The sequence below is a fragment of the Schistocerca piceifrons genome, chromosome 1, assembly GCF_021461385.2.
Source record: "Schistocerca piceifrons isolate TAMUIC-IGC-003096 chromosome 1, iqSchPice1.1, whole genome shotgun sequence".
NCBI lineage: Eukaryota > Metazoa > Arthropoda > Insecta > Orthoptera > Acrididae > Schistocerca > Schistocerca piceifrons.
The window spans coordinates 770095681-770117505 of NC_060138.1; the positions used below are offsets into that span (position 1 = coordinate 770095681).

Sequence of the window (21825 nt, forward strand, 5' to 3'; positions counted from 1 at the left end):
AAGGAAGACGGAGGAGTGGGAGTAGGAGAAAGGAAGACAGGGGAGGAGTGGGAGGAGGAGAAAGGAAGACGGGGGAGGAGTGGGAGGAGGAGAAAGGAAGACGGGGGAGGAGTGGGAGGAGGAGAAAGGAAGACGGGGGAGGAGGAGAAAGGAAGACGGGGGAGGAGGAGAAAGGAAGACGGGGGAGGAGTGGGAGGAGGAGAAAGGAAGACAGGGGAGGAGTGGGAGGAGGAGAAAGGAAGACAGGGGAGGAGTGGGAGGAGGAGAAAGGAAGACAGGGGAGGAGTGGGAGGAGGAGAAAGGAAGACAGGGGAGGAGTGGGAGGAGGAGAAAGGAAGACAGGGGAGGAGTGGGAGGAGGAGAAAGGAAGACAGGGGAGGAGTGGGAGGAGGAGAAAGGAAGACAGGGGAGGAGTGGGAGGAGGAGAAAGGAAGACAGGGGAGGAGTGGGAGGAGGAGAAAGGAAGACAGGGGAGGAGGAGAAAGGAAGACAGGGGAGGAGGAGAAAGGAAGACAGGGGAGGAGGAGAAAGGAAGACAGGGTAGGAGGAGAAAGGAAGACAGGGGAGGAGGAGAAAGAAAGACAGGGGAGGAGGAGAAAGAAAGACAGGGGAGGAGGAGAAAGACAGAGAGGAGAGGAGGAGAAAGAAAGAGAGGGGTGGAGGGGTGGGAGGAGATTGAAAGAGAGAGGTGGAGGACAATATGGTCAGAGGGTGAGGAAGCAGGCTATGGTCAGAGGGTGAGGAAGCAGGCTATGGTCAGAGGGTGAGGAAGCAGGCTACGGTCTTAGGGTGAGGAAGCAGGCTATGGTCATTGGGTGAGGAAGGAGGATATGGTGAGAGGGTGAGGAAGGAGGATATGGTGAGAGGGTGAGGAAGGAGGATATGGTGAGAGGGTGAGGAAGGAGGGTATGGTCAGAGGGTGAGGAAGGAGGATATGGTGAGAGGGTGAGGAAGGGGGATATGGTCAGAGGGAGGGGGAGGAACATGTGGTTAGAAGGAAGGGATGGAGGAAATGGACAGACATGGGGAGGAGGAGGTAGACAAGATGGGGAGGATGAGGTGGAAAGATAGAAATTGGGAGGATGTGGTGGATATACAAGAGTGGAGGAGGAGGAGGAGGAGGAGGAGGAGGAGGAGGAGGAGGAGGAGGAGTGTGCTCAGTATATGTGTCGAACACACATGCTGGCAAAGTCATGGGGAAAAGACTAGTGTTTATATCATGTACTACAAAATGATACAGACAGAATTCGAGGTGTTGTGAGGAAAAATTGAGGATAGGAATCTGTGTCTGGAAATGTCAACTAATGACACTACAGGGCACTGACATTATAGGCACCAGGCCAGCACCTGCCACTGGGCCACTCCTTTGGCAGCAAACATGACTTTGTTCACAAAAGGACCATGAGCAGAACACGCCACAATGTTGCTTGTTGTTCAATAATTGCAAGTGACTGCCACAATCACCAGTGGGAAAGATGGAGCCTGCTGGTGCATAACACTCTTTGTCCCATATGAATGTGGTGCTGTGTTGCCGCAGTAGGTGACGGTTTCGGACACAGGTTTCCATTCACAGCTCATTTATCTCATGGAGTCTTCTAAAATCTCCAGTGTTTTTCGGTATATTGGAGAAAAATAAACAGTGGATGTAAATCTGTACCCGGAACCGTCATCTACTAAGGCAACAGAGCATCATATTCCTACAAGACAAGGTCTGTGTACGTAACAGTTAGTTCCATCTTCTCTACTGGCGATTCTGGCAATCAGTTGCAATCACTGAAAAACAATGTTGCGAGACTTTCCACCTACAGCCTGTCAGCATACAAAGTCACATTTACTGCCAAAGGGTATGCACTCTGTGGCAGTGATGGATGACATTTCTGGACACGGGTTGCTATCCTCAATTTGTGGCTCATGACAGCCTCTTCAAAGTTTGTTATTTGGGGCTATACTTCCATATCACTTAATTTTTTATACTGTAATTTTTTTAAGACCCCTAAATGGGACATTCACAAAAATTCATTGGGGTGGGGGGGGGGGGGGACAACCTAATCAAAGAGTATATTTGCAATAAATACATTAGCTAGGTGCTGTGAAGACTCTGTTGCATGAAAGACCATGTGTCACCCTTCAAATTATTCCGAAGTATTAATTAGGGAATAGAAATATGGTGTTCAAGGTAACTTACACAGGTTACTGATCCTGCAGCAGAAACAGCAGTTAAAATACTCTGTTGGACTGAACCTAAGGAGTCTTACCACAGTTAATTCCCTAAAACCGGTATTTGTACTTAAGGAGGAATGTGAGGAATTTAAAAATAATTCTGTTGGTTAGAACATTGCAGCCACTCATAGAGTATGATCTAGACGAACATAACACTACGTGGAAAGAGTTCATTGCCTGGAGGAATTAGATTATCAAATGCATTGCTCAGTGCTCTTTAAGTCTTCCAATTCTGAAGTTGCAATTTTCAATGTGAATATTTTAATTTAACGTTGGCAATGACTTTTATCAATTGCAACTACAAATTACTGCAAACAGTCAAACTTATTACTATATTGAATATGTGTTTTGGAAGGTCACACCACCACCAGTTTGATTTATGTCAATCAATAAGGCAAGCATGCACGACTTTTGGGGTAATCCGTGGTACCATCTTTCAGAGGTCATAGGCTCCATTTCTGTTCATGCCAGCACTGAATTCACTTTGTATACACTGCAACATGACTAGAAATGGAGCCTGTGACTACTGTATAACAGTAACAGAGGTTACCTAAAAGTTGTGTATAAATGTTTTATTCATAGACAAAACTCCACTTGATAACAGAGATGTAATCCCTCAAAACATGCTGTGGAAATACATTGTGACTGGTTACAGTAATTCTTTTTACATCACTGAAGAATATTATTATTTAATGCAAAAAAAGGGGTCATGTAAGTAGAAGATACTGCACAATACTATCGTAACTTTTCCTCCTTTTTATTTCTTTTCTATTTTCTGTGGAATATTAAGTAGAGATTCTCCCTCTTACATTATGTTTATAACAAAAAATATATAACACACTTCCAGTGTTTAACAATCAGGGAAATACTATTTATGTAAAGAGAAAAGTAATCCTAAATTCATTGCACAGTCAGAAAAATGAATTTGCAATGTATCTAAAAATTAAACCATTTGCCACTTTTGGGTATATGAAAAAACAATTTGATGTTGAACAAAAACTTATTATTATTATTATTATTATTATTATTATTATTCCTAATACTACTAGTAAAACTTATGGTCAAATAATTCTAAAAACTGATATTAAAAGCCAAAGATACCAGTGTGACGTGTTCTGCATCTGTTTGATGATTAATTTCTTTCCTTGGGTCTGCAACACCTGCTCTGTGTATACTAATGCGCTTATTTACAGCCTCTGACAGCTTAGCAGGGATTCTTCCAAAGGCTGTATGTGTATTTACAGTCGAAACACGTTCTGGTATAAGTTCTGGACGAAAAGACTTAAATAAGCTGTAAACAATGACACTGAATTAGGCAGACAGACACAAACACAATAACAGACACAGAGGGTGGGTGGTGGGGGGAAGGTAGCAGCAGTGGTGGAAGTGTGAGGGGGGAAAGGAAGCACAAGAAGCGTGAAGGACAGAGACAGGTTGTTTAAGGTAGGAGAGATGTGGGATGGGCGATGGAAAGATGGGGCAAGGGAATGGAGTGATGGTGGAGGATTGAAGAGAGAGAAGGGAGATTAGATTAGATTAGTTCTTCGTTCCACAGATCCGTGCTGAGGAGATCCTTGTGGATGTGGAACATTCAAAAAAAGACGAGAGACAAGCTGAAATAACAATACTATTAGTAAGAGTATATACAATACATAATTTTTAAGCTGAAATAATAATACTAATAGTATGAGTATATACATCATTGTTTCTATTAAAAAATTCGTCAATGGAGTAGGAGGAGTTGGCCACTAGTAAGTCTTTCAGGCTCCTTTTTCACTGATCTTTATTTGTAACTAAATTTTTTATGTTTGCTGGCAAATTATTGAAGGTGAATGTTCCTGAGTAGTGGATCCCTTTTTGAACTAAAGTAAGTGCTTTTAAGTCCTTGTGCAGATCATTTTCGTTCCTGGTATTGTATGTATGAACTGAGCTGTTTGTTGGAAAAAGAGATATATTATTTAGGACAAATTTCATTAAGGAGTAAATATACTGAGAAGCAGTAGTTAGTATACCCAGTTCTTTGAAGAGGTTTCTACAGAACGTCCGTGTATTTACACCACAAACAATACATATTACACGCTTTTGGTCTCTGAAAACATTTAGTTGACTTGAAGAGTTACCCCAAAATATTATACCATATGACATTATGGAATGAAAGTAGGCAAAGTATGCAAGCTTTTTCATTTTTATGTCGCCTATGTCTGCTAACACTCGAATTGCAAATACAGATTTGTTAAGGCGTTTCTGCAGTTCTGTGGTGTGCTCCTCCCAACTGAAGTTGTAATCCCAGGAATTTAAGACTGTCAACCTCTTCTATCTGCTCTTCTTCATACTTTATGCATATGCTGGGTGGAAACCTCTTACAGGTTCTGAATTGCATATAGGGAGTCTTTTCAAAGTTTAATATCAGTGAATTGGCTTTAAACCATTTATTAATATCCATGAAAATATCATTAACAGATCTTTCTAGAACTACACTTGACATACTATTTATTGCAATACTTGTGTCATCTGCCAACAAAACGAACTCTGCTTCTGGCAGTGTAACTGATGAGAGATCATTAATGTACACAAGAAAAAGCAACGGCCCTAAGATGGATCCTTGTGGGACACCACATGTAATTTCTTCCCATTCTGATGATGACTGATGACTTAATTCACGAGGTCCCTTGCACTGACACCCTTTGTTTCCTGTTACCGAGGTACGACTTGAATCATTTTGCAGCACTGTCCATGACACCATAGAATTCTAATTTATTTAACAGGATGTTGTGGTTCACACAATCAAATGCCTTTGACAAATCACAGAAAATACCTGCTGCTTGTAATTTGTTATTTAATCAATAAAGTACATTTTCACTGTAGGTGTAAATAGCCTTCTCGACATCAGAAACCTTCATAAATCCAAACTGTGTTCTTGATAGATGATTGAGAAGCTGCCTGTACATTACTTTTTCTAAAACTTTTGAGAATGCTGGCAAAAGTGAACTCGGTCTGTAGTTTGAAGGTATCCCTTTATCCCCTTTCTTGAATAGAGGCTTAACATCTGCATATTTTAGCCAGTCAGGAAATGTCCCAGTTATAATTGATTGGTCACACAAGTAACTTAGAATTGTACTAAACTCACAAGAACATGCCTTAATTAACTCTGTTGATATTTCATTGTAACCACTAGAATGCTTTGTTTTTAAAGATTTTATTATGGAAGTTATTTCTTTTGGTGAAGTGAGTGATATATTCATGTACTTGAAGCTATTTGTAAAGGCTAGTTTCAGATATTCAAGGGCATTATTTACTGATCCTGACAATCCCATTCTATCAGTAACCGATATAAAGTACTTGTTAAATAGATTTGCTCCTGTTCCTTTCTGGTTCTACCATTCTCCTCTTTCACTATATCCCATATTGTTTTTATTTTGTTCCCTGACATTGCTATCTTCTTCTCGTAGAGCATTTGTTTAGATGTAAGATTACTTTTTTTAATATTTTACAGTATTCCTCGTATTTAGCTAAATCATCAGCATTGGAGCTATTCTTGGCCGACAGATACATTTTCCTTTTTGTCTTACAGGAAATCTTTATTCTTTGTGTAATCCATGGTTTTATTGTAGACTTCTGTTTAATTTAAGTAACTTTTAGAGGAAAACAGTTTTCAAACATGGTACTGACATTGTTCATGAATGTGTTATATTTTTCATTCACGTCATGAGCACTATAAATATCTTTCCAGTTCATATATTTGAGCAGTTTTCTAAAACACTCAATTTTTGGTTGGCTGACTACTCTCCTGTACTCAGATTTAGCAGTCTTGATAATCTGCTTAGAATTTACATCTAAAACAAGGAGCTGCATGTCATGCTCTGATAGTCCATTTATTACAGGTTTTATGATATGATTTTGTTCCTTTGATTTGTCTATGAAAATGTTATCAACGGCTGTCCTTGAGGATTTAGTGATCCTAGTTGGAAAGTTTACAGTGTGAGTTAGATTGAAAGACAACATTACTAACTGCAGTAAATGTTTACTGGAAGATTGCATTAGAAAATCTGTATTAAAGTCACCAGCAATCAAAATTTCTTTGTTTCTTCCTATTAAATAACCCAAAAGAGCTTCTAGATGATTTATAAATAGATTATAATTTCCTAAAGGTGCTCGGTAAATAGTTACTATTATATAGGATCTGTTATGGAACTCTGCTTCTGTTGCACATGCCTCTAGATGGTGCTATAAACAGAATTTATTAATATCAATGTTCTCGAATTTGTGGCAGTTTTTAATAAATGCGGCAACTCCTCCTCCATCCATATCTACTCTGCAGAAGTAGGAAGCTAGCTTAAAATTCGAAATGCCCAACATATCTGTACCAGTGTTCACTTTATGTTCAGAGAGGCAGATTATGTCAATATGGTTAGATGAATTCATTTCATCAATACAAATGAGTAGTTCATCAACTTTATTTCTGAGTCCTGGAATGTTCTGGTGTAATAAAGATAACTGATACTGCATACTAATGGGATGATAACTGCTTTGGCGAAGATGAACTGGCAGTTTCTGATCACTTTCTGTTAAACATTATTTAAATGGAGGCTGTATGCTAAAATCTGACTCCTGTTCATGTTCATCTGTTTTCACAAACCGAGTGTGTCTGCCAATCTCTCTTAAAACTCATTTTCTTCCCCCCTTCCCTATCCTAGAAGATGGTATCATCAAAACAGTAATTATAATTTGCACTTGCATATGGCTTGGCTCCTTGAGTACCTGATATTTGTTTCAGTGGTAGGATGATACTCCTGACATTGGAATGTTATCTTCGTCTAACCAGTTTAATATGTGCACAGAAAAATGAGGAAATCATGTAAAAGCAGTTTCAAGGTGGCCAATGTAATGGAAAAACAGAAGCTGATTGAGCATATAAACTCAATCTCTAACAATCCCTTTCTTGCAAGATGTTGCTTTACACATTAGTGTGGAGAATTATTTGTTTTGCATGTAATGAGATAAGTCTTTCCCTACAAATATTTGCACCTGATGAAGAAAGTGTGTTTATAAGCCACTGATACAACTTAATACTGATACAAAGATCTCTCCATTGAACAGCCAGTGGGGTAGGACAGATGGGAAAAAAGACCAAAAAAGAATTTTTAAATATTTCCTCGAAACAACACACGGAGGCTGTAGGCTTACCATATCTTTTTTGGGTGCAACACAGGACATATTACCATATTTTGGGTGCACCTCAACATATGTCACCATATTTTTTGAGTACAACCCAGGATGTATTACCACATTGTTTGGGTCCAACCCATGATATAACAACATTTTTTTTGGGTGCAACCCAGGACACATAAATAAGTTAAAAGTCATACAGGTTACTGAAACATTAAGCTTTATTCATTCAGTTGCATTTTTTCACTAGACATGATTTTATTCAAAAATGGTTTACTTCTTTTAATTATACCATAAAATTCACAACAAGAAAATTCTGAATTAATTTTAACATTCAGCACACGTTTAACAGTAGATACCGATAGTCTACCTGCTTCTACAGACAAAATGTTTCCCATAATTGAAAGATCTGTGTCAACTGGAACAAATGTCCCAGGCAAACACATTGCAAACCCAACCACTTCAGAAACATAATAACATGAAATATCATTCTTCAATATGAACCCCTCCTTTATGCGCAACCGAAAATTTTCCAGCAGTTAGTGTGCACCAAACATGTTCATTGTTGCAGTCATTATACAACTTCAAAGGTATGCTTTCCTGTTGCAGGTTAACATTAAACACACACACACTCTTTTACCCATCACTAAGAAGGATAATTGAGATAAAATGACCTAAAATACACACAAAGTGTGATGTCAAATGATTAAGTGAAAAGTAGTGATACAACCAGTAGCTGTGTCTTCCCACTGATGTCAGTGTAGGTGCTGAGCTCATCCGAGAGACGCATGGCCAGAAGGCAATGTTTAAAAACGTGGACAGCACTAAAAAACCAGGATTGTCCACACTAAAACCAGATGTATGGTAAGCAAAGGCAATGGCCATGTGCGTGTTTGAACATGTGTATTTTTTGTTTCTTTTTCTTTTTTCTACATCTGACAAAGGACCTATTCTTTAAATTGATAGATAAAGATGATCTATCCATTTAAATTATATTATATCATCAATAAGTGATTATTTTATTTGTTATATTAGCCCGAAGGACTTATTCTGATAACTAAATAATATCTACAAGTCTCTTTTCAGTGTGTGTGTCTGCCACTCAGTACCTTTTCTGTATGCTGAGATCTATCCCTTTCATAATGTTTTTGAATTCCAGATTTTCCATTGTTTAGCTCCTTTGAAAGATATTTTAAACAATCAAACACACTTGGATAGCAAAATTCTCTCTGTGCAGTATTAGCACATTAAATGAAAACATTATGAGCTGAAGCACAGTGAGCTGCTTCCTTCATGAATCTATTACCTATAAAAATGTGAACCTATAGCTATGAACTTGAAGAAACAATGATCACACTGCAGTTCTCATACAGTTCACACTGTGAACAGACAGTAAGACTTTATTTACACAGATTGTTCTACAAACCTCCACAAGTTCTTGTAAACGAATAACTTCAGAATATCATTTGTTACTCTTCTCCTTGGATAAACGATCAGGTTTTTTTTTACCTCATGAAAATCTAATCATTGGATTAAGATGATCAATATCAATATTTGTAATCACATGTGACCACAATGTATAAAAATCTTGACACATTTATTACAATATTCAAACAATGGAAACTCCAGATTGAAGTATCAACACTGTTAGGAAAAGGATAGATTGCTACTCACTGTAAAGATGAAGCATTGAGTTGCAGACAGGCAAAACGGAAGGTCTGTTACAGACTGTAGGTTTCGACCAAAGCCATCTTCAGCAGAGAAGACACATGCACATTCACACAAGCAAGCATCTTTACAGTGAGTAGCTATCTATCCTTTTCACAACAATGGAAACTATAGGTTGGCATATAAACATTAAAAGGGGAAGGTAGATTGGTACTTACTACAAAGATGACACATTAAGTTACAGACAGGCACACATTAGCTTTCAGGCAAAGCCTTTGTCAGGAAAGGTAAAACACACACACACACACATTTGTGCGAGAAGTGTGTTCCCTTGTGTGAATGAATGTGTGTGTGTGTGTGTGTGTGTGTGTGTGTGTGTGTGTGTGTGTGTGTGTTTGAGTGTTTCCTTTTTTAACAAAGGCTTTGGCCAAAAGCTAATGTGGAAGCGGCTTTTCGTTGTGCCTGTCTGCAACTTAACATGCCATCATTATAGTAAGTAGCAATCTATGCTTTCCTTATATTGCTGGTATCCTTTTTCTAATATCATTATTACAATGTTCAGCCTATAAAAGTGCAAATAGGACCTTCATTTTTTTTGCTGTTTGAATGGTTCATACATGACTCTGAACATGATTTACCTGCATCTTGTTCCAACATCAGCAGCTTCTTGACAATGCCAGCAGCTTTTCTAGCAGTTTTTCTTCCAACCAACCTTTACGTCTTTCATGGCAGATTTAATTTACCTAAATGTAAACTTTCCTGGTGAATGCTACGGAGAAAAGCTCTCTTGCTTCTAGCTAGATGGTAGTGTTAAAATACTGTGATATTTTCACAAGTGTCATATGCATCTTCTTCTGGCACAGACTATGACAAGTTTGACACCCTGTGAAATGTCACAGTATCTTAACACTGTTGCCTCGCCAAAAACTCAACCGCTTTTGATAATTTCTAATCATCGTTAAATGAATTGAAAATACCAGAGATATTTCACTGGCATACTTTCATGCTACATTTATACTTTTTTTGTTAGAATACTGGGAAGCGGCCACTTATGCCCAAGTTACTTTCCAATTGATTACCTTCCTTCTTAATTGTATCTTTGGAGCAAGTGAAACCATATCTTCATATTCTTTGAATAATGAATGCAGTTAGGTCTACTTTTTAGCTTCACCATCTGAAATGTGCATACATCTTCAGACTCACTGGGCACCCTGTTTGGCACTTGTAAGCCTAAAAGCTCATCTTTTGTCTCCTCATTGCCTCCCTCCTCTTAACTCACATTCAGTCTCAGCTAGAGACAAAAGATATTTGAGAGTATTCTTATATTTCTGGCCTATACTTCCATTTGAAAACTTACTGTTTACACTTCAACTGCTGATCCAATAGAAGTAGAACAGAATACTTCATGCAGAAATATTTTGACGTTTGACATGTAGTGAAGAAAGAAACATAATTTGCTGAAGCAACACATTACTGTCACACTGTCATGAACAACAAACCAAAATTAACAAATACCAAAATTAGGCATAAATTTGAGCATTATAAAAATTTGTGGCTACGCCAACCACTTGAACACATCAGTTTTAACACCGATCACTGCGCTAATTGTTTGCAGGTCTTGTGACCACTACAAGGGCACAAGCAGACTGAGGTTCAGTAGATCACACACAGTGGCAATTATGACTACTCTGACTTTTGGTACTCTTCTGCATGTTTAATTATTATTTTCCTGCTAAATCCAAAATTAGAGCTGAGAGAATGTGTGACATTGTTAAACAGTTTAGTATTTACAATATTCAGGTTGACAGACCTGTTTTAATGTGCAGCAGCTGCTACAACTTTGTTGCAATTGACAGTGAGTATAAATACTCAGCACCATGAATAAAGTACAAAGCATGCCAAGAATACGGAATATAGGGTGATAACAGTACTGTAAGTCAGCAGTTTATGGGGAGTCACTGGCACCTTAGACATAAAAAAGTAGAAATGATTTTTTTTATGACACAGTGCCTGCATTTGTAGCATGTGGTACTCCCCTTCCCAAGTTCGCCAACTCAATTATGAAATCGTATCGAGAGAGGTATACTGGATACCTTCAGCCACTTAACAAAAGATAACTGTCACAAATCAGAGGAGTAGTTGCTGATGATCCAGTATTTTTTATTTAGATGAAATCACTGACAGGCAAACCAAATGTATTGAATATTTTAGTGGGACATCTGAATGAAGAGCAATTGAAAGCCATCTTTTAGGTAACTTCCTTTCTGGGAAAACAGACAAATCAACTGCAATCCCAAGTCTGAACAATGTACCACATTTGCTTCCTTTCTGGAAAAACAGACAAACAAACTGCAATCCCAAGTTTGAACAATGTACCACATTTGCCTGACTACAAGATGAGGTCCCTCCCCTAATTCATCATTCTTTTACAGGGTTGTCTTATATTCGCAGATTAAGCTGCTACTGCTGCTCATGTCGACTTTTTACATTGTTTAATAGAGTATAAATAGAGGTCATCTTACATTCACGTAAGAAGCTTTGGCTATTGACATCATGTACAGATTTAGTTTGAAGAGTTCAGAAGGGTAGGCATCGGCAAATGTATTTGCAATCTACACCAAAGTGCTCTAGACAGTATTGATGTTAACGGAACAATCACATGACATTTGACTCGTGTGCCACTAGTGGAAGGGATAACTGAGAAACTATGAACTTGTCACTACAACAATCTATTACACTGTTTAAAACTTGACAACTTTGTGAAACACAGGAAGAAATAGCACTAAATTCTATCATCTCACAAACTCTTGTTGTATTTGAACAGGTTTGTAACAAATGTTCTCATACTGAGAGACTAACGATTTACTACGTGGTGTGCAAATGAGAAATTTGGTTGTTGTTTACATATTAGAATACAGGGTGAAAATCTTACCAGCTTTTAATCAGTTTTAGAACATGATGATGACATTAAGACAAAACAAGAAGGAAAATAAATCCAAGTCGAAATATATAGAAAAATGAAATAAATCCTATTAAATGGTCTCACTATTGCTGCAAGAACAAATTACAGCTGCAAGACCTACCATGGAGACCAACAGACATCAGTAGATCGTAGGACGAGTGAAAGTTCAAAAATTGGACTTAATCGTGATTGCGATCTTTTATTTATGTATTAGTTGCTGTTCTTAAAAATGACTCGCACCCTAGAAGATACAGCAGTCCATGTTTCGCACTTGATCAAGCACAGCACTACGGAAGGCTTGGAGGGGAAACAGTGATACCAGCTTGATTAAAAACTAGATGAGTCGGGGTGAAGGAGTATGAACGGGCAGCAAATTACGTCATGTTGTCAACCATGGGAATCTATACTTCATACTTTGGTTTTTTAGGAACATCTACCCCATTTAAACTGCAATTTGCCTGAATCCATTCGTAGTCAGTCAGAACTGAGCTGACTTTAAAATTGAACAATAGCAGTCATTTCTGCAGGAAATGGTAAAAATCTAGACAGGGGCCAATAACTTATTTAGGTGTTTTGTGCTGCAATGTTGTCGATCCTCACAGTGATGTATGACGGGAGCTAAAGGGGGTGTGTGGTTATACACAGCCAATGAGAGAGCCGTGAGCAGACGATAAGTTTGAAAGAAAAAGAAATTGTCACATCCTCACTTCAGCACATAAGCGAAATCCAATATGTATTTGGATGGAAACAGTTGTGTTATCACGTATCACAGTAATCACAACCTCAAAAATTCCAACATATCTGGAAAAAACAACCAAATATGAGCAACAAAAAAGATATAAATTTCACACCTGCTATTAGGGCACTGATTAAAAATAATGATGCCACAGACAACACGATTAGCAAATGAAAAATGCAGAAAAGACATGACCAAATTAATGTAAACCATTGTTTTCATTTATTTTAATTCCCTCTGTATTATCAAAATATAGACAATCAATGAATGGCATAAATTTAGAGCATGTGTAATGTTAACTTTCTAGGCAGTTACTTTACATTAATAAAATGGTTTGTAATTTTGATTAGTCAGAATAAGTCAAAAATGAATTTCTCTCAAGAAGCCTCTTGAAAAAAGGGGAGACATCTTTTAATCAGGGTCAGCTTATACTCAGGTAAATATGGTATGTTTTGTATAGCATCCTGATGGATTAAAATATGATTGAGTAAGACTAGTGGTTACTCACATGTTACTTGCATTTTCCACTCTCAAGTCTTTGCTCAATAAGTAAAAACACGTAACATGCAGGTTGCTAAACACAAAGTAAATTACAGGACTTTCTTTATCACCTTCCTCCATCATCGGTAAGTGAGATATGTGGTTGGAAGGTGCAGTGTTTATGTGTAATAACATTCAGTCCTTGCGAAGACTTTTGATTGTTTTGTCAGGTAATTCTTCAGCTTTAAGAAAGACTAAAGAATTACCAGATAAGTAACAACTTCAAAATAAACTTTATGCAGTACACATGCACTCTTACCTCATGACAATCATGAGGAAACTAAAAAAATGTTTTGGAAGGAAGCAAATTGGACCATACTGACAAACTTGAAAGGATGCACCTGAAGGAACTGCAGACAGCTACATGTACCAGAATAGGACAGCAACAGTTGGTGAGACAGTGAAAAGAAAGTTGTGATAAGCAGACCACTGAAATGATATCGAGGCATTACTTAATGGATAACTTCAAAAACAATCAATTATTGATAAAATTATTTAACTGGATAGATAAAAAATCTACTCACCAAGCGGTGGCAGAACACACACATAAAAGACTGATATGACTGGCAAACTTTCAGAGCCAGTGGCTCCTTCTTCAGGCAGAAAGCTTGAAGGGGAAGGAAGAAGGGTGAAAAAAAGGACTGGAGAGGTCTAGGAAAAGGGGTAGATTTTGGGAAAGTCACCCAGAACCGCGGGTCAGGGGAGACTTACTGCACGGGATGAGAAGGAAAGACTGATTCTTGGGAACTGCATCAGACGAGATTTGAAAACCTGGGAGCTTAAAGGTGGAGGACAGGGTAACATACAAGACAGAGATTACTAGTAAAACACCACGAATGAGTTAATAAGAGTGAGAAGCTAAGTGCATTGTATGTAACAGAGGTCACGTGGGGTGGTGAAAAATAGATGGGAAAGACAATGAAAGATGTAGAAAACTAAAACGGAGTGAAGCAAGGAGTAGTTACAGTGAAGTAAAGCTGAGACGGAAGAAATTAACATAAATTAAGGCCAGGTGGCTGGCAAGAACCAAGGACATATTGTAGTGCTAGTTCCCACATGTGGAGTTCTGAGAAAATAGTACCCGGGGGAAGAATCCAGATGGCACGTGTGGTGGAACAGGTGCAGAGGTCACGAATGTTATGTTGTAGAACATGCTCTGCAACAGGATATTGCGAGTTGCCAGTATATACCCTCCCCCTATGCCCATTCATCCTAATTGATAATTTGGTGGTAGTCATGCCGATGTAGAAGGCTGAACAGTGTTTACATAATAGCTGGCACATGACGTGTCATTTCGCAGATGGCTCTCCCTTTGATAGTATATGTTTTGCCAGTTACAGGGCTATTATAGGTGGTGGTAGGAGGGTGCATAGGGCAAGTCTTGCAGCGGGGGACGGTCACAGGGGTAGGAGCCATAGGGTAGGGAGATGGGTGCAGAAGGAGAATAGGGTCTGACAAGAATATTGCAGAGATTGGAAGGGTGACAGAAAGCTATTCTAGGTGTGGTGGGCAAAATTTCAGACAGAATGGATCTCGTTTCAGGGCGTGATAGCATCTCCTTGCGTCACTTTAATTGCAAAGCTAGGTAGTTTAAATTTTCTGCTATGACTTTCGTTTTCTGTTTACCCAGTTTCTAAAAATTTCGTCTGTTTTCACGACTTTCTCGATCGATTTTTTCCAAATATTTTTGTATCAATATAGATTACCCACTCATTGCATCCTATTAACAATTTCCATATGAATTTTTCTAATTTTTCTGACTTTTTCATTGCTTTTCTTCCGTTTTCCTATCTCTCTCACCCTCTTGTTATTTATTTTTTGGCCACTCTCACGCTTTTTAACTCCCCATCTGTCCTCTCTTGCTTTGATGAATCTGTCTCATATTAGATACGTCACTTTCGAAAATATACCTTTGCACTATCAAAACTAAATTCTGTTTCTTGAAACCTGCTTGTCCCTTGGAATTACTACAAAAGGCCTAACATTGAAAGTTCCCATTTCTGGATGCAATCTACCCTACACCAGGCTCTTCTACAGTTTCAAATACAGCAATCTCTTGCTCTTACCCGGCTAATTTGTAACCTATATGCATCATCAGCAAATTTCCACTCTACCAGACTTCTCTCCCTCTAGAAAATCCAGCAGTTATCTGCCCCTCATGTTTCCTTGAATGATATCATCCACCAAGCCAACTTCAAACTACAACAACATGCCAGACTTCAGCTCAAAAAGCTATCCCACCTTCTCCTAAACTACCTGAACAGTGGTATTTCCTTTCTTGTCCCTCTGCAGTTCGCTAAACTGCGCCATAAATGAGCCAGAACCAGGCAAAAGTCATAGATGACAACACACACATTCAAGGTAAGGCTCATGGAAGTGTGATTTACACTATTCCTTTATTCCATTCTGTGACATCCTGGAAGAATAAGCTAACATCACACAGATTACAAATGGTTGACAGCCTCTCAGGACTCAACTTCCTGATAGGTCTGGAAGAGAGTACCCCGTCGGCCTTGAGGTTGTTTACAAAAGACATTAGTGAGCCTTTGAAACTGCTAGCAGGTTACAATTCAAGCATAAACATATATGGTTATAAAGAACTCACAACTGATATCAATTTGTCTACCCGTTACATGTGGAACTTTGTAGTGGCAGATATTTTACACCCTATCTTAGGCGCAGATTTCTTGTCTCTTTTCACACTCATCGTGGACTTGGCAAATAACTGCCTTATTAGTGGATCACATAGGGGCATGGTAAAAGATTCTCAGTGCAGTGGAACAGAGGTTGTCAAAGGTGTAGTCAGTGGCTCAGGTAGTCTCCGCTGCAACATTCTAACAATGAAGCACGATACAAGGCTGTACCGTATAATTAGTGGTGACAAAAGTGATTTTTGAGGAGACATTCAAGAGTTTCCCTACACTCTAGCGGGTGCGAAAATGTTCTAAGTGCTGAATTGTCATAAGGCACACAGATTCCAGTGGCTCCAGCTGACGTGGCAAATACGTCAGTGATCACACCCTTTGGGCTATTCGAATTTCTGTTTATGCCATTTGGACTCAAAAATCTGGCCCAATCCTGGCAAAGATTCATTGATGAGGTGCTCCATGGATTACTTTTCTGTTACACATAGCAGGATGACATTTTGATATTCTCAGAGGATGCCCAATCACACGATAAACATATTCCGGTGGTACAATAGAGGCTGGATACATACAGAGTAGTTTTAAATGAACACAAGTGTGTCATCCACTTAAGTAACTTCTCTCGGCTATATAGTCTCAGGCAATGGTGTATAGCCACTACCAGAGAAGATTGACACACCACGCAGCCTACCCAAACCTACAGACTACAAACAACTTGCACATTTCCTGCATATGGTAAACTTTTACCATTTTTATTGTCAATTACTGCCATAACACAGGCACTGTTTACGAATGCATTGGTTGGCAAGAATTCCAAAGGAAAGTGAAAGCTGCAATGGACACAAGAAATGAGCAAAGCTTTCAGTGACTTACAAAGAAGCTTAGAGGAGGCAGTGATACATGTACAGTCCATACCTGCCACACCACTGAGTAATGTAATAGATGCCAGTCATGTCGTAATAGGAGTCTTGCAACAACAGGTAGATGAACAATGGCAACCTCTTAGTTTCTTGTCAAACAAGCTGCACCTCTGACACACAAAATGGACTGCATACAACAGGGAGTAGTTGGTGATGTATGAATGTGTCAGACATTTCCACCCGTATATTGAAGCTAGGCCAGAAACAATTTTCACCAACCGTAAACCTATAGCATCAGCTTTTAGCAACACCAATGATAAGTGCTCGCCAAAGCAGTTTCGGAACATAGAGTTTGTCAGTCAATTCACCACAGATATAACGCACAGCAGAGGCATGGAGAATCTTCTGGTTGCAGATTACTTTTCTTGAGCTTGCAGGTAGCCAGCCGTATGAAGAACTTGTGGCATCACAGGAAGTGGATCTGGAGCTACAGAAATTATTGATGGGCCACACAACAGGGATGCAGTTACCCCGTTACAGCAAATACCAATGCCAGGAAGAAGACTTATCTTATGGTGCATTATGTCACGACAGAAGCCCCATCATACATTACACAATAATTCACCCAAACGCAGCATCTGACAGCATTCTTGGCCTTGCTCACCCAGGGGCAAATGCCACAATCAAGTTACTGATAGCATATTTTGTGTGGCCATCAATTAAAAAGGATACCAGGGGACCAACTCATGCATGCCTACAATGTTAGCACTAAAAGTATGACAACATGTCCATGTACAATTACAAGCAAGATTTGTCCTTGTGCAACTGGTCTTAGTGCAATGCTTCCCAATCTGGGGATAATTACCCCGGGGGGTAAAATGTTATTTACTGTGGGGTAAAAACTAAACGATTTGATTCTCTTTCAGTCATGAAAATAAAAATTTTCAAAATATCATTACTGTTAACGCAATGTTGTAAGACTCTAATACTGATTACGTAAGTTATCAATAATTACTGTTTCTCGATTGGCAGCATTAATGCTGTTGAGGTTACAGGTTCCTCAGACAATCCACCCACTATACATACATGCTGTGTTTTGTCCCATACAGTGCTGATAATAAAAGTAAGATATATACATAACAAATGCTCAATATCTCAATAAAATGTCTTCGCCAAGGTGTAGATAGTACCTGCAGTAGTCCAGAAATTGCTTCATTACTTGCTTCGAAAGAGATAAATGAATTAATTGACAGCACGACACAGCAGTAACTACATAAGTGCTATTGCAGTGATGGTATACAGTATTATTATTATTATTATTATTATTAAACTCAAGTGATATACGAACTGTAAGTATAGTGTTCATTTTTAAACTTGGTTGATTTTACAGCAGTCAAGAGTAATGGTCTAAGAAAGTTGGTAACCACTGATTTAGAGGGTCCAATTCCAGTTTCTGATAGCTATAAATACTTGTTAACTGCAGTGGACAAATGCACAAGATGAGGGGAGGCTATTCCGATCACTGGCATGACCACCGTGGAAACGGTGGTGAAGGTGTTTGTCCGTCTATGGTAGCTTGCTTTGGGTGTTCCCTTCATATTATAATGGATCAAAGCCACCAGTTTGACTCTGACTTGCTCAACAGGTTAGCTAACTAATATGGGTTCCAACATCACCATACAACCAACTACCATCCAGCGTGTGATGGCATGGTAGAGAGGTGGCATAGGACATTGAAGGCAGCTCGCTTGCATCATCAAGAAAGCTGGACAGAAGCATTTCCACTGTTTCTCTTGGATTATGGACCCTGTACAAGACAGACATCAGTGCTTAGGTGGCAGAATTGGTTTATGAGGAATCTTTGAGAATCCTGGCTGATTTTCGAACCATTACCTCATGACCAACTCCAACAAATCTCTCATCACTGATACATGACATCTGCGACCATGTGGAAACTGTGAGAAGACAAACGGTATCTAGGCGCAGTGAACGCCCAGTTTTTGGGCTTAAGGTGTTGGTGGACTGTACACATCATTCTTGGCACAGATAGTGTCGAACACCACTACAGTCTCCGTATGCTGGACCTTATCGAATAGTGAAACGCAACAGTCATACTATTGACATGTTGCAGAACGACAAAACCATTAGTGTGTCCACAGAGAGGGTAAAGCCAGCATTGATCTTACCAGAAACTGAGTACGACACTCAACTGGAAGAGGAGAACCTAAGTTTGGAGTGTACTAGACATAATGTAGCACAAGAATCCATGCTGAGATGACTTGGAACTACAGCACCGCAGTCCACATCGGCTCACACATCCTTGCAGCAACAAGTAATGTGTATGAGAGCAGCAAGACAACTCAGATGTAGCTACCTGTTCATCCCGGGTCCTCTGCACTTTAAGGTAGAGGTTGAGAGGGAACACATAAGTAACCACTGATGTGTCCTTTGTTTACTCAGTGCTAGTGCAGTTGACATTAGACAGTTAAGTTTTTATTCTTTAACTCACGTTATATCGAGTATTGTGTTCTGAGTTAGAAAAATAAAATATACTATGTAACTTTATATGTGGGTGTAATATGTTACCTACAATGTCTTAGAAATATCATCCATTTTAAAAACAAAATATCACTTTTCAATGTTCGGACAGGCCACTTGTTACCGATGTTTATAATTTTTTTGTCATGTTCGCAAATGCTTAGAATGGCTCAAAATTCATCCAGTTATTAGTTACCAAAGTAATTTACGTGAAGCAATTAATAATTTATAATTTTCCGTGATTTGCAAGTGAGATCCTCTTTTTTTTTCCCTAATGCAACCAGCAATTCTGCATTTTAGACAATCAAGTGATACATTATAATATTAATTACTTTAATATCAAAACATTTTTATTTTCCAATTTTTGATGAGATCTAGGTTACAGTAAAGATTGACAAGCAGACAACCACGAATCCTGTGCATGCTAGCGAAGTCAAGTCGAAACCTGAAATGGGAAAAACCAACACTCAGCAAGTACGACTGACAGATCCACTAACAGAACTTTTTAAGAAATTCAAACTGATATTTTTGTGGTGACCAACATTCCAAAATGCAGCATGTGTTGGTGAACAAAAATTTTATTGATCTCTCACAAAATTTCAAAAACTTCGTAAACTGCAGAAATCCAGGAGATGGTCATCCTCAAACTTATCGAACCTTCAGAAAGACAAGATAAGACAGCGAAAGAGCTACCTGCTGAAACATCAGAAATGGAAAGAGCACCTGTCAGTATCCTGGAGGCAGTACAGAAACTAACCCACAAGGTTGTAGAAATAGAATGAGGGCATTTTGAACTATACCAACATGTTCTACAGTTTGCCAGTAGATTGGATAATACTGTTGTACAGCAGGAAAAAGGCCTGTATAAACAATTTGAGACATCAAGGAACCAGTTTGCAGATCTCATGGCTTGCGCAACCAAAAAGAATACCCAGATTGTACAACTGGTAGACAACATGCAAGAAATTATCAGGAAAATTTCGAATGAAGTGACGAAGGAACATAACAGTTCCAGCAGTCACGCAGAAAGTGGTTTGCTTAATGCAACCAAAAAATTAGGACAAGATTTATTGGTATCGCAATATGCCTTGAGGGAACTGATTTAAAAAAGTAGCGGAAGTAACGGATACCACGCAAAATCGTCAATCCACAGCACATAATAATTTCATTTGCGAATCAACAAACAGCAATCCATAGCAAATGGAAGCAGAGTCGGTGACTACACCTTTGCACAATACTCAGTGGAATGTGGAGGCTGCACTGCTTTACACCACAATGTAACTAGAGGAGAACTTAATGTGCCACTGGAAATTCCAAACATGTTTACCAGACAAGAAATCTATTCATCCTATCATACTCATTCATGTGTTTCGCAGAGCTATGGTAAAACCATGGTCAGTTGGCCAAAAGATAGGATTTGTCAGTGGCTTTATCCAGGGAGTTGTTGCAACGTCAGCCACTGAAGCTGCGGTATACTGCTGAACATATGATGAATTTCTGGCAAACTTCTGGTTCGCCAGGGTTCAAGGACGACTTTCTACAGTAGGTACAACCCAGAGCCATTCCAGGGCCAGCAGGGCGGGGCAGCTTACGCAAATATTTCAAAAAGTATGTCAGCAAGACCAGATACTGGGATAATCTCATATTTCATAGAGATGTGCTCCAGATATTAAAGCTGAAACTTCCAGCACACATTTTTTTTTTAAAAAAAATCTCTGTTTCAGAAATACTTTTTATCAGTATTAGACTCTATTGGTTTAATACAGGAAGATGCGAAGGCTGCAACCAAAACTAGAAAATTTAATGGCAATGTTTCTGGCCAGAATACGGAACGTCATAGGGGAAAAGAAGGCAGGAGGAGACCAGCTTAATGCGAATACCAATCAGCTACAAAATCATAATACTAGCAATAATAGACGAACATGAAAGATGAAAGATGCATGAAAACTGGTGCAGTCTGATACAAGAAAGCCATAACAACAACAATCAGTTGCGACAACTGCCACAGAGCGAATAAAATAACCAGTACTTGTGTAGTTCCGTTCAAATACAGGAATTGGCACACGATAAATATCGTCACTACATATCAATTGTGGAAAACAAATCCTGACCATGTTCAGCTCCGAAACAATGGTTAATAGAAAGGGTAGGGGCAGAAATCAATTTATACATCTGATATGATTTGAGGACGAACGTAATGCCAGGGATGAATTACATTTGATGGCACTAAGTGCAATAGATGACATTATCGAGCACGGCCCGATGTGAATATGTATGTGTGCAACATCTTAATGACAGCGGCACTTAACACAGGTACTGAAGTCAACGCTATCTTCTTTAACTTGTACAAAACGATATGCAAAACTATGCATGTACCCACTTTTCCCACTAGCAAGACCTGGAACAATCGGAGGATAACAGTATCATCTGAATGTTAAATCATGATCCATTCTGCCACATCTCCTACTCCATCCCCCTGGTCATGGGTGC

The 21825-nt window shown here is 39.0% G+C and overlaps 1 protein-coding gene across 2 annotated transcripts in view; it reads right to left on the reverse strand.

The window, feature by feature from the left end:
- The window catches only part of LOC124788748 (centromere protein I-like), a 358748-nt gene that overhangs the window by 246195 nt on the left and 90728 nt on the right, over window positions 1–21825 (reverse strand). For both annotated transcript variants that reach the window (XM_047256033.1, XM_047256040.1), the window contains one exon: window positions 3322–3511. In XM_047256033.1, the coding sequence (XP_047111989.1) occupies window positions 3322–3511 (190 nt within the window). The remainder of the gene's footprint in view (window positions 1–3321; window positions 3512–21825) is intronic.